This window comes from Cyphomyrmex costatus, unplaced genomic scaffold (genome assembly GCF_001594065.2).
Source record: "Cyphomyrmex costatus isolate MS0001 unplaced genomic scaffold, Ccosl1.0 scaffold5, whole genome shotgun sequence".
Taxonomy (NCBI): Eukaryota; Metazoa; Arthropoda; class Insecta; order Hymenoptera; family Formicidae; genus Cyphomyrmex; species Cyphomyrmex costatus.
This window is the reverse complement of record NW_017279267.1, coordinates 4,458,012-4,471,514: the sequence shown is the minus strand read 5'-3', so window position 1 is coordinate 4,471,514 and position 13,503 is coordinate 4,458,012. Positions and strand designations below refer to the sequence as shown.

Sequence of the window (13,503 nt, the reverse complement as noted above, 5' to 3'; positions counted from 1 at the left end):
ATTCTTCAAGCTCAAAGTAACATAAAAAAACCGTCTTGTTCGAATATGTAGATCGAGTTTGCGTAATTTCTTTTTTACTTTTTATGCTTATTCAACGCTTCTAGTAATTCATCTGCGTCTTCACTAGTTTTCACTCTTAACAGCACTGAGACTGGTGGCGGTGAAGAATCTGGCATTGGTAGGCAGACCAACATTATTGTGTTCTTGTTCATACGCTTCGTGGGAATGCTTTGAGTCAACAGAGTATTGAGTAATAAATTACCCAAAGCAGTGTTGGCTCGTACTATCAATTGCGTCTTTCCGTTCGGTGTCGGTTTCAGATACAACATCCCAATGCCTCTGTCAGTAAAAATGTTGCCTTTCTTTATGAAGACTTTACACCTATAAAAAAAGTATATTATTTAGAAAGTTATTCATCTATATATATATATATATATAAAATACAAAGATAAACTTTTTAAAAAGTGTTCTTTTTATGCAATTTTATTTTGATATTTGTATAATAAGTTAAGAAATTACAATGTACAACTTACCTTTGTTCATAAGTAGCACCTTCTTCAGTTATTGGTTTGAAATCTGGTTTCGGCGGTTCTTCATCTTCTTCATCTTTATTTTCATTATCTGCTTTATCCTCGGATTCTTGTGGTTTTACTGCTTGAGGAGCAAATGAAAATGGCTTTGCACTGTAAATTATGAAAATGTTTTTTGTACTTCGTTCAATAAAAAATATAATAAATAAGTTAATAAATAAATTACCTTCCGAAACTAAATCCAGCAGTCACGTTACTGGTAGTAGAACTCTGTCCAAAACTAAAAGTGGGAAAGGTAGGGGCTACAGACTTTGCGTTGGAGTTTGTTTCCTCCTCGTCTTTATTTGCACTATCTGAAACGGTAGATTTGTTTAACAAGGGATTACTTTCCACACTTGTATTGCCAAATACATTTTTACTAGCAATATTCGACTCTGTGCTTCCAAAAATAGATTTACTCTTATCAGGAGTTATATCTGTACTACCAAACACAGACTTAAGATTATCTGTTTTCTGTTCTGTACTACTAAATACTGATTTGGTATTTGCAGTGATGTTAGAAAATATAGACTTTTCAGGTTTTAATTCTGTTCCCACAGTTAAAGTGGATTTTGCATTTGCATTTGAATTCCCAAACAGTGACTTTCCTGGTTTTTTCTCTGATTTCTTCTCTGAACTTATATCTTGTTTACTATCATTTTTTGCAGCCTGAGTTATATGTTCAGAAGTATGCGAGATTTGTGTCTTGGTACTTTCTTCTTTTGATGTAATTTCTTTCAAATATCTCTCATAATCTTTAAATATAGGTGTTAATATACAAAACGGGTTTGCATCTACATGGCTCTTTATCCATGTAGTGACGCTTTCATTTAATCCTTTCAATTTTGCGTAATAATCCGACGAATGACTCCTTGTCTTTTCAGTTCCTTGCTCAACTGAATTTTTTTTGCTCGTACTTATACTTGATGGTGTTTGTAATTTGGCAACATCATCTCTTTTATCTGTATCAATTTCAGAGATCTTAGGAGCTCCATTGCTCGCAGTTTGTTTGTTACTTGTATTTACAGTCGTTGCAGTAGAAGTAGTCATGCTAGAAGTAGTGCTTGCATTAGCTAGAAAACCAAATGGAGATAAACTTGGAGTAGTTTTGAAACCCGTAAATGACCCAAATGCACTTTTAGTAGGACTCCCCTGAAATAATTAATACAAAACAATGACCTCCGTTACACGGCACACTTTACGCCAAAGTTATAACATCGATGTTATGAAACTGGCCAATCATAGCTATTCCTCTGAAGAATGGAAGGACTGTGATTGGCTACTTTTATAACATCGATGTTATAACTTCGGCGTAAATCGAACCGTGTAAACATAGTAAATGATAAAAGCAAGTAAAATTGAAATTAAAAAACAGTCAGGACATATACTTACATCCTTCGATGGCAAACGACGCCTTGCTGTTTTTATAACTCTCTTCTCAAGTATATCATTTGAGGCCAACACAAATGTTCCTGCATCCTCTGGTTCATTCTCTTCATTCCAATTGTCATGATTTAATTCTGTTGTTGCAGTTCGCTTACTTGACATACCTGCTATCTGATGTATACTTCATATGTACATAAAGAAGAATATTAGTGACAATAGAATATTAAGTATATTAAACGTTTACTCTGTAAACGTTTGAAAATAAAATTTTGTGCAAGCAAAATGCTACAAAGCTACAACTAATATATCTACAATAAGGAGAGAAAACCTAAGATTTCCACTGCATTGAACAGTTTAAGATGATAAATTTATTTGCAGCCAAAAGTTTTTTTTGCGAAATTACGTGATGAATTGTGATACTTTATTTTCTATGAAATATAAAATAAGATGAAAAAAAAACGGAGATACATTTGTGGAGTTTATTTGTGATGCGAAACGATTCAGTAGATATCACATTGCCAAATCAGGTTATGTTTCAAGTGCTATCGTTCCGGCGAGTTTCTTGTGCACGAATAATTAAATTGAAATTACTCCAATAGATGCTTTGAAGTAAATGATTCTATTTTAAGAGACTAAAAAAAAATGCAAAAAGATGTAAAAGGTTATTGTATAATCTTATAACGACGAACAATGGATATCGATTTTTATTACACTCACCTGAAATCGAAGAAATTGCGTTTGCCGCGGCGATTTCGACATCGACGTCTCGACTGCGAAAATAAAAAGAGTAAAAGAGAGCCAGACTTGCCACCTTGCTAGACTCAAGAGGCAGTTGGTTGTTGCCGCCCTTGTTGGTTTGTAGTTATGCTCAAGCTGCGTTTTCATTGGCTGCGTTCAGCAGAGAAAGCAGCTTTTGCAACTGTTGCAAAATTCTTTAATATGATTGGTCTTGCCCTTACTTCCTTATTAGATCTAAATGCATAAGCCAATCATATTCAAGAATTTTACAACAGTTGCAAAGGTGCTTTTCTGCTGAACGCAGCCATTAATATTTTTTGTCCAGCAGAATAGTCCAAAGAACTATTTGAAATGCTGGACAAATTGTTCAAGTAATTGAATTTACTTTTCTTATTTAAAACATAAATAATTAAATTAGCAATAATTTGTAATAAGGCTCAATAAATTAAAAAATATTAAGAAAGAATAGGACTACGAGCCAAATGTCATCAACAGTTAAGTAAAAATTTTTCTATTTAATTAAAATATATAAAACATTGAGATGTCATTAATTTAAAATAAATTTAATATAAAAGACAAAGAACAAAAGAACAACGTTTTGACCCCTATCGGGTCATTTTCAATGTTCGAAAATAAGTAACGGTAAAGATAAAGTGATAAATTAATACAATTTTTGACATTAAAAAACATTTTCTCAATCGCAAAATATTAATTAATTAGATATATATATATTTAGATATATATATATATGTCCTATATTGTTATAGGACGCGCGGCAAGAGGGGACAAGTACGTCCCCTCGACGTCGACTAGAGTCCTAGATATCAGAGAAGCGCAACCGGCTTAAGTCAGTATCGCAAAATTACTAAAAACAGTATTAAAAATGGCGTCGTTTGCAGACGAACTATAAAATCGACCAATCGTCTATTAGTCAGCCATTTTTAGTACCACTGAATGAATGTCATGATTGGCTGACAGTCAGCTAATCAGGACGCGGAACATCGGTTGCGCTTCTCTGATATCTAGGAGTGCTTTCCAATTGATAACACAAATCGACACAAGTGTCGTTCTATCTTTGTCAATCTCTAAATGTCAAGGAAAATAGAACGATACTTGTGTCGACTTGTGTCATCAATTGGAAAGCACCCTAGAACTCTACTTCAATGGTAAAAATTTTTACCATTGAAGTTAATGGAGAAATTTTTCACTTTTCACTTTTCATCCTAGGGAAAAAGTTTCATGATCGATACCCTGAATGCGTAGCACCAAAAAAGTTCGCACTCAGTACATAAGTGCAGTCTGTCGAATTCGCCATTAGTTAAAAAGAAAAGGCCTTATCGAACATATACATTGCACATGATAAAAGTTAAAAGGGTAAATATTAATAATATTCCATATTATAGCAAGTTCTAATATGTTTTATTTTTAAATATATTCAAAAAAATAAAATTTTATTCTTTTATTTTCTATGTGTTTTGCTGTACACAAAGTTATTTAATTACAATAATAATTGCAACATAAATATTAGATCGTGATTATGGTTTTGAACACTGAATGGAGATGTACGTGGTGTATACATGTATTTTTTTTCTGATTACATATATCCCGAGTTTCAATCCATATATATATTTTTAATAGAAGCGATACAAAAATCAAAACTATTGATATATTTATTAATTAATGTGTAACACGTGTATTTAGATACACGTGAAAAGGAGATGACTATAGTAAGAAGTCGTACTTGATGAAATGATTAATTGTGGTGTTACTCTAATTAAATAGTTTTGCACAGAATCATTTTTAGTGTGCAATGTGATACGATGTAGATGACTGCATGAGTTGCTATATTTTGTAGCTATATGATTGCATACAGCCGCGCAACGATGGTATCTTTTCTATATTTTCAAATATGTGATTCGAAATAAACACGAATTAATTTTTTAGGTTTGTGGCGTTGGCGCATAGTAGCGACACCAGCGCACAATGCAACGCGATCAAGACGACGCGGTGCGGCGAAAATCTGGCCCAAATAGTGCCGAAATTGAGGGAGATCGAAGCGACAAAGAACTCGCAAAGAACTTCCGGCGTTCTTGTCATGATTAATGTTAAAAAGTGCCACTAGTTGTCGTTGCCCTCCACTGTCGGTGTCGCGCGTCAATTGGTCAACAGATGCAACAATGGCGGAAGCGACGAATCAGGGAGCTCAACTCGTCGCGGCGCGGAACCGCTGCGGCGTGACGCGGAAGTTGTCTTCTTCTCCTTTCCTTTCCTTTCTCGTAGGCTAAGCCGGCAGCACACCGGTCATTATTTAAGCCACTATCCGAGTACGAGTTGCGGATCCGTGCCACGCGTGTAGAATATCTGCCTGCAGATCGTGCTCCGATTTCGGTTTAAAACCGGGAGACGACGCACCCTAACGTAGCTGGCAGTTGGCTCCGAAGTCTAGGACACGGGCTCGCTTTGTCTATCTTGCACGAAGACGTGTTCAAGGAACGCTTGAGAAATCACGATGGCGGCAGCGGTAGATTTCCAGAATCAGCCACAGGCGGATGGTATGCAGGATCAATCAGGGCACCAACAGCCAAACGAATCTCATCATCAGAATCAGGAGCATAGTCAACAGCAACAGCACTCCTCGTCACAATCCTCGCAGCAACAGGCAACCGCCGGTATTCCTGGCAAGGACGACGAGCGGAAGCTCTTTATTGGCGGCTTGTCCCGAAATACAACCGACAAAGAGCTGCGGGATCATTTTGGCAAGTTCGGTGAAATCGAGAGCATCACAGTGAAGGTCGATCCACATACCGGCATTTCACGCGGTTTTGCATTCATGGTGTTCACCAATCCAAAGACCATCGATAAGCTTCTTGCATCAGGCGAACATTACGTCAATAAGCGAAAGGTAATAACTGGAGTAATACTACCAGGCAAGATTTACCTTGCTAATTTCAAATTTAATATCGGGAGTCACATACTGCATTTGTATAAATTTTTACAATACAGTGAACAATATAGACGATACTTTTGCCATCTCGTGTCTATCCTAATGCACTGTATACTAAACAGCATTTTTTTTTTATATATAGGTAGATCCAAAACGTGTTAGTAAAAAACCTCAACATGGTAAAATCTTTGTGGGTGGTCTTACTCCCGAGATTTCTGATGACGACATTAAGAACTACTTCAGCCAATATGGTACCATTGTTGAACTGCAGGCACCTTTCGATAAAGTTAAAAATCAGCGTAAAGGCTTTTGCTTTATCACGTTTGATTCAAAAGAAGTTGTATACAAATTATTGAAAACGCCTAAGCAAACAATTAATGGTAAGGAAGTAGACGTGAAGAAAGTCAAGGTTAATCCGGATCCAAGAAATCAGGGCTTCTGGGCGCCTGGTTACGGATATGGATATGGTGGCGGTTATGGCTACATCCCTGAATACAATGGTTATCATAACTATGATGACATGTACGCGAACTACGATTACGCTGGTTACGATGGCTACGACAATATGGGATATGGTCCCAAACCGCGAGGTAACGGTCCGGGACCGCGTCAATTTCAGAGACATCAACCTTATTGAGAGAGAATGTGAGAGAGAGAGAAAGAGAGAGAGAGAGAGAAAGAGCAAATGTGTGTATGTGTGAAAGAGTGAGAGAGAAAGAGAAAGAAAAATACATAACTGAGAGATGTATCTCTTTGTTATATTAAAACATTTGATGATTACGAGTAGAATCTTTTATTATAGGTGGGACAATATTTCGTCTACCAAACCGAGACTGAATCCGGGATTTCGAGGGGGGGAAAAAATTTTAAAAAGAAGGAAAACAAGAAAAAAACCAAAAAAACCAGAAAAGCTTAACGAGTTAATAACTTATTAAGCAAAGAAAAAGCCTCGGATCCCCGAATTTAGTACGTTATGAAGGAAGCTTGCGCAAGTAATGGAAATTAACAAAAACAATGGAAGATAACAACTAAGAATAACAATATTAATATCTTCGTTTAACAAATGTTGAGCAAAAAGTCAATCGTTTTCCAAAACCAGTGCTTCATAATTGAGAATTGTAACGATCGACTGCAATTATATTTTTCTCTCCATAGTATCTCCAATTTTAAACACTGATTAACTTAATTGGCAATTAACAAATTTGAACAAACTTGCTGAGCAAGATTCCTAAAGTCAAATCAGATTAAGGAAACGAGTACGCTCGTTAAAAGAGTTCAATGACCCCATTTTTTGACTACTCTGTACATTGAAGATGTGTGAAGTAATTGCATATAAATGCGATGTAATTGTAACAGATATGTTGCCTCTTTATACTATGTTATACTTTTTGCGCTCCAAAAGTGAAAATAAGTGTACACTGAGTATATTCTATTTGACGTTCACAACCATAGACATAGTTCGTTTAAAAATGATGCTTGCGAGCATTATTTTATTTTTGTTTAATTAAATCAGGATGAATTGATGCTTGCAAGCGTTGAAAACGCCAGATGGAATGTGCCCAATGTATGTGCGTGATGTATATGAATATGAAAGAGAAGAAAGAGAATGAGTGATTTCTCTCTCGGGAGGTTAGAAAGGACAAACCTTTAGATAGGTAGATATTGATAAGATATCCATTAATTACCATGTCCAAAATCGTGCTTTTTATCGTCTCGATGATTTTTTTATCGCGCAAAGAATGCTTTACATATACAACCTTACAATACAAAAAACATAAAATAGCATGAAACTTTTTCTTGCATAAAACTTTAGTGGCAATTATAATACTTTAACTCCACTCGATGAACTTGTCTCTCTTTGTACGAGCAACGTTTGTATAAAAATAGTTCAACAGAAATGTGTAAAGGTCTGTGGTAGAAGTCTGTAGTTTCCAATCACGTGAAAGAACATACACCAACGAACGAATTTGTTTTATCAACAGTGTCAGAGTCAAACATTTACTCAGTACAGTGAATATCAATTAATATGATGCGATTGTATATTAAGAAGGCGAGAAAAGTTTTGTCGCAAGTATTGAAATATGATTTGATCTAGGATCACCTATTTGTCTTGTATTTCTAATTTACTATTAATATATCCATTACATTGGGTTATCCAGAAAGTTTGTCATATTTTTAAAAGTATTCACTAGAAGATCTAACAAATTTTGAACAAATAAATCAAAATTTCTTAGAGGCTGAAATAGAAGTAGTATAACTGAATAAAAATATGTAACGTACATATATAAACGTCAATATCTATATATATGTTCACAAATTTTTTGAAAAATCGGCATAAACTTTTCGGAAAATCCAATATTTTTATTATCCTATTTTAACAATTTATTTATATATTAAAATTTGGAGTTTCAATATTCAAATTATTATTTCTTTTTTTTAGCTTGCAGTTATATCTCAGACTAAGCTTATAATTTAATGTGTGTATTAATTCAATTTGTTAAACACAATCTTAATTTTTGCAATCGTCTAATTATAAACAGAAGATTTAATTTTGTGAAAGAAAATAGAGGCTGATCCGAGTTTAATGTGGTTATTGGTCGAATATCGACAAATTCGTATTATGTTATACCACCGATTCATAGTTGTGTGAAACTATTCTCGTAATATAATAATATTTTCGTACAATCATACAATAGTATGTATATAACTTCTTCAACCTTGAAAATATGTGTTGAGTATTATGATCAGTACTCAGGACTGGATATGTATTGTAGGAAACGTTATAAATGAGCATAACTCTGAAGGAGTGCGAAAGTTCTTTTAGAAAGAACGTGCTACACAACTCTATGTCAGGATCTATGATGATAGGCAACATGTTTTTGACTCAATTAGATAGCTTTGAGATACAACTCAAAGGGTTAAATCAGACTGAATTGGGTCTTTTCTTATGTTTTTGTTACAAACATTTTTTCGTAGCAACCCGTTTTTTGTCACATTGGTATGGTAACCTATCATAAAGTGATGATGCTCCAATCTTGATGCAGAACGTGAAAATAAACTCTATAAGGAATTTAACTTTAATGTCTTACAGTATTTGAAGTATTTCTATTTTTGAAAAATGGTATTTGTAAGATATAGTTGTATCTTGCACTTTGTATTTCAGCGGAGCACATGAAAATATGTTCTACATTTCATGGAAGTATATAAAAGTATTTTGTATTTAAAATATATAAGATATGCAATTAATCTTATTATTTAAATTACAAAATCAAATTTTCAATTTTAAATATAAAATACGTAGTATTTTCATATGCATCACTGAAATATAAAATATAAAAAATACATTTTTATTGCAAAAACTGTTTTAAATAAAATTTTTTTCAAATACATATCCAGGCCCTATCAGTATTATTTTAAATTTATTAACTTTCGAATAATACAGGATAGGATATTAGAGGGAGAGAAGCACGTTTCTGTAATGAAAGAACAACAAACAATTGTACTGATTCATTATCGTGCATTATTGTGCATTAAATATCATTGAACGTCAGTCTTTATCTAGAAAAACATTCGCATTCTAATAAATAATAAAATTAATATCGCGAGCTAAGTCCGTATTTTGACAATCTCGCACGATTTCCTGATAGTATAATAATTACTGTTGATATGTATTTTCTTATTTTTAAAGGACACTATTAAAATTTTTTGTTAGATTAACATATAGCATTAATTTGTGCGCCAGTAATCGCTCGGATTAGCCTATTTCTTTTCTGCTATAAATATGTAATTCCGCTTAGGAATTTAGTTGGTATCTGACCACTCAGACGACAAAAAGTGTCTAAAATCAGATCATAAGACGTTTTTTGCGTCTAAAAGACGACTTAAAATATTCATATAGTCGGTTTTTATTTTAAGACTGTTTTAAGGAATGTCTTAAGACGTGTGACCCTTTGATTGGTTCATCTTAACACCTCAACAGTGAACTTAAAACAGTCTTGAATATAAGAATTGACTGTAAATACCGACCTTTGTGTTGTTTGGGCTGGCTCCTGAGAGGCAAAGAAAGAGGTTTAACTTAGAAGATAAAAAGATGGATATCTATGTGTGAGCGATAACTATGGAAAATACATCTTTCGAGATTGGATAAAATGACAATTACATTTATAGTATACTCATGAATCATAATGATTGCAAAAAAGGTATCGTACATCATTTGAAATAAATCATCAATTTTTGAGCGCGTTAAAGCGCCTTTTTCAAGCTTTGCGATTAAAATCGCAAATTATCTAAAGTATTTGGTCTTTTTTTCACCACGTTCACGTTTTCTTCACAATCATAAGCTCTCGCTTTATTGAGAAGGAAAAAAAAGGAGTGGTTGTTATTTCAAGGACCAAGGCCTTAGATCAAAATCTATTTCTTTTTTTCTTGTGCTTAACTCATAATTAGTATCTAATGTTGATACATAACATATAATGTAATCTATATCCTTATAAGATTAGTAATCTAATAATAACTTATAGTTACTATCGAGATTGGAAAAAATTATATACATATTGTATGTGTGCATGCGTGTATGCATGGTATGCGTGCACGCATGTCCACACATGTGTATATGTATGTGTGTTTACAATAGATATGAAACACGTCAAGGTGCGAAAAACATTTAGACAAAAAAATTTAAAAAAAATTATATAATTAAAATATGAACGTCCTGGGTATACACGTGAAGTTCTCGCGAGCGACGAATCCAATTGAACTTCCTGCTGTCGACGAAATAGCACATCTAGTAGTAACGAGGAAAACAGAGAATCTTGCGGTATAATCATAGTTTACACAATATTTAGCGCAGCATCGTGTCATACTATCGATATCTTATGAATGTATCATAAAATGTATATCACCATAGCTGATTGTCCGGCAATCTATCTTTAATAATGTAAGATGGATAAAACCTATCTGAAACAAAGTTCTATTATTTGCGTGTTGTCTGTGTACGGTCTGCGTGTCTTGGTCTGTACGAACAAAAAAAAAAAGAAAATAAGATAGGAAATAGACATATATGAAGATAATCACCGCTAGAGATTGATAATAAGCTCAGCTTTGTGTGACAAAGGCTTCCCTAAGTTATTTAGGTAACCAGGATCTCTAGTCTTGAAAAGAAAAGTATACGAAAAACTAATATGAACATCCTAGATATACATGTAAAATTCGAGATTTCAACCAAAATTCCTTCTATCGATGAAATAATACTTCTACTAGTAACAAGGAAAAGGAAAAAAGTATGCTATAGTATTTCCCCACTTTTTCATATATGTTTCTTTTCAAGAATAAGGGACCTAGAATGTTTAAGGCGTGAAACAAACGGGGATGACACACGAATTTAATGTTTCTTTCACATTTCTATCGAGCAGCAGTTCCTGTTCGCTGTATAAAAACTGCTCTTCATATCGCGAAAAGACTGTTAATACAAGTGATGATACAGGCACTAGAAAATCTTCACAATTAATAGAACTTGCAGTTTCGACCACGAAATTGAAAAAATTAACTAACATAATTGTAAAGAATGTAGATAAGACAATGGGACTACATTTACAATGAGATTTAGATACATCGAAATTATATTGTAACAAGGCTGTAGAAGCTACATTCAAAAAAAAAAGAAAAAAGTCTTTTCTCAGACGTCGAAAGGCATCAACGGTTTGGCTTAACTCTCCATAGAGTTAAAGTTTAACGCGAGTGGATGCATCCACTTGAGAGGATCTCCAAGTCAAGCTAATGTCTTTGAAATTAAATCTGTATACTGTGTATACCATATTTGCTGCGTGCGAAAATATATATTGAAAACAGACGAGAGGTAGATTAGAGAAAGAGAGAGAGAGAGAGAGAAAGAGAGAGAGAGAGAGAGAGAGAGAGAGAAATTAAATGGAAACGATACAAATATTTTGTTACTATTAATTACTATTCGCCTGTTTCACCCATGACACAGTGTATATTTTAATTATAGCAAAAAAAAAATAAAAATGCCCATTATTTCAATTGTTCCTTGTGGCATTTATAATATACAATATATACAATATATGCAAAAAGTTTATTTGTTCTTTGTTAATATCTGTTCGTTCTCTGTAAATTCTGTTCATGTTTCAAGCTTATTTCTTTTTAAAAAAAATTAAGAATTTGGAAACTGCATTTTTGGTTTTATATATAAGATATGTGTGTATATGTATATATATAAATATATATATGTATATATATATAATGTAATGTATATACATATTACATTATGTTATAATTTATAATATATTTGTATAATATACGAGTACAGGGTGTCCGTCCAGAAATGTCCGAGCAAATATTTCGTAACTGATTGAAATTATAAGAAAGTTTAATAAGAGAAATTTGTACGACTCCGAGTCAGCTACAAAGTGTACGTAAAAAATTTTTTTCTACTCGTGACTTTTTCGAGTTATATAGGTTAACATAGTTTTCTTAAATATATATCTATAATTTTTTTGCATATTTGTATAGTAGGGAGCATTTGCAATCAAAATCATATATAGTAAAAAATTGTTACTATACATCGTTTATGAAATAATCAACATTAAGTATCAAAGTAGTAAATTGGATTTTAAGTAATTTTGAACATGGTTTGAAATGTCAAATAGAAGTTGAAGAAGAAAACAATGTTTTTTTATAGAACATTTAATTACATTATAAATTACTCGATATATGTACTCATTGAAAAGACTGACTGATTAACAAATACTGCACTGAATTCATACTCCATGCTACAAATACTTTATTTACAAAACAAGCAGTCGCGTATTTTGATGAGTTGAAGGTCAGTGATCCTGTTCGACATAATCGACTTCAAAATATTAGTTTGAATCTTGTTTTTCAAATTGTGATATGGAAAATCAACTTCTTTAGATTTAATACTTGAGATATCGATTATCTCGTAAACGATGCATAGTAGTAACTTTTTTATTATATATGATTTTGATTGCAAATGCTCCCTACTATACAAACATGCAAAAAAGTTACAGATACTCATTAAAAAAAAAATATGTTAATCTACCTAACTCGAAAAATCCACGAGTAGAAAACAATTTTTTACGTGCACTTTGTAGTTGACGTGAAGTCGTACATGCAAATTTTTCTTATTAAACTTTCTTATAACTTTAATCAGTTGCGAGGACATTTATAGACGGACCCTATATATAACACATAGGATTGCTTAATTTTATGTTGGAACCAGATTTCAGAAAGGCTTGGGACAATAAAAACTTAATAAGAATTTTATAATCTGTGTTTAATTTATTTTTTATTTTTTTTAAATTCTAATAATTAAAAAAGATAGAAAGTAAATTAAACTGAGATTAAAGTTAATTTACATTGGTCGTTATATTTAAATTTGATTTCCTATACCTATTAATGTTCAATTGTATTCATTTTTAATTTTCTATCTTCTCTATTCAATTTTATATATACAAATATAATTTCACGTTATTTTACTTGACAAATAAATACGATCAAATAAACTTTTTGTACAAATCCAATACTCTTTTTCATTGTCTGGCGAGTGTAAAGGCCATGGCATACAAAAAACTTAAAGCAGTAACGTAAGCAGTAAGGAAATGAAGGTTGTGGATTTGTTACTGCTTAAGTTATGGCCTTACGGCCTCTACTGTGATTGGTCAATTCGCTTACTGCTAAGTCTTACTGTCTTAAGTTTTTTTGTGTGCCAAGCCTTAAGAGGGGACTACGGATGACATTAACGGCCCTCTCGACAGATGCCGCTGCGCAATCCTCGTGGTGCCCTTCGGCATCGCTTGGCATGTCGGTTTTCAATATCCCGGTACTCCCGGT

The 13,503-nt window shown here is 33.1% G+C and overlaps 2 protein-coding genes across 3 annotated transcripts; one reads left to right on the top strand and one right to left on the bottom strand.

Moving 5' to 3' along the window:
* Positions 1-2,716, bottom strand: Nup50 (nuclear pore complex protein Nup50). Its single transcript, XM_018545538.1, has 5 exons — positions 2,673-2,716; positions 1,962-2,136; positions 757-1,721; positions 534-683; positions 1-381 (listed from the first exon to the last, which is right to left on the bottom strand). The coding sequence occupies exons 2-5, from the start codon at positions 2,115-2,117 to the stop codon at positions 75-77; spliced, it is 1,578 nt and encodes a 525-aa protein (XP_018401040.1). The 5' UTR covers positions 2,118-2,136; positions 2,673-2,716; the 3' UTR covers positions 1-74.
* A 2,268-nt stretch (positions 2,717-4,984) lies between these two features.
* LOC108778321 (RNA-binding protein squid) lies at positions 4,985-7,726 on the top strand. 2 transcript variants are annotated; one of them, XM_018545462.1, is made up of 3 exons: positions 4,985-5,595; positions 5,780-6,227; positions 6,440-7,726. In XM_018545462.1, exons 1-3 carry the CDS (start codon positions 5,203-5,205, stop codon positions 6,472-6,474), a joined length of 876 nt encoding a protein of 291 aa, XP_018400964.1. In that variant the 5' UTR covers positions 4,985-5,202; the 3' UTR covers positions 6,475-7,726. The 2 variants fall into 2 exon arrangements, with proteins under 2 accessions (XP_018400964.1, XP_018400963.1); XM_018545461.1 differs by lacking the exon at positions 6,440-7,726 and having other exon boundaries at positions 5,780-6,341.
* Positions 7,727-13,503: the final 5,777 nt, after the last annotated feature.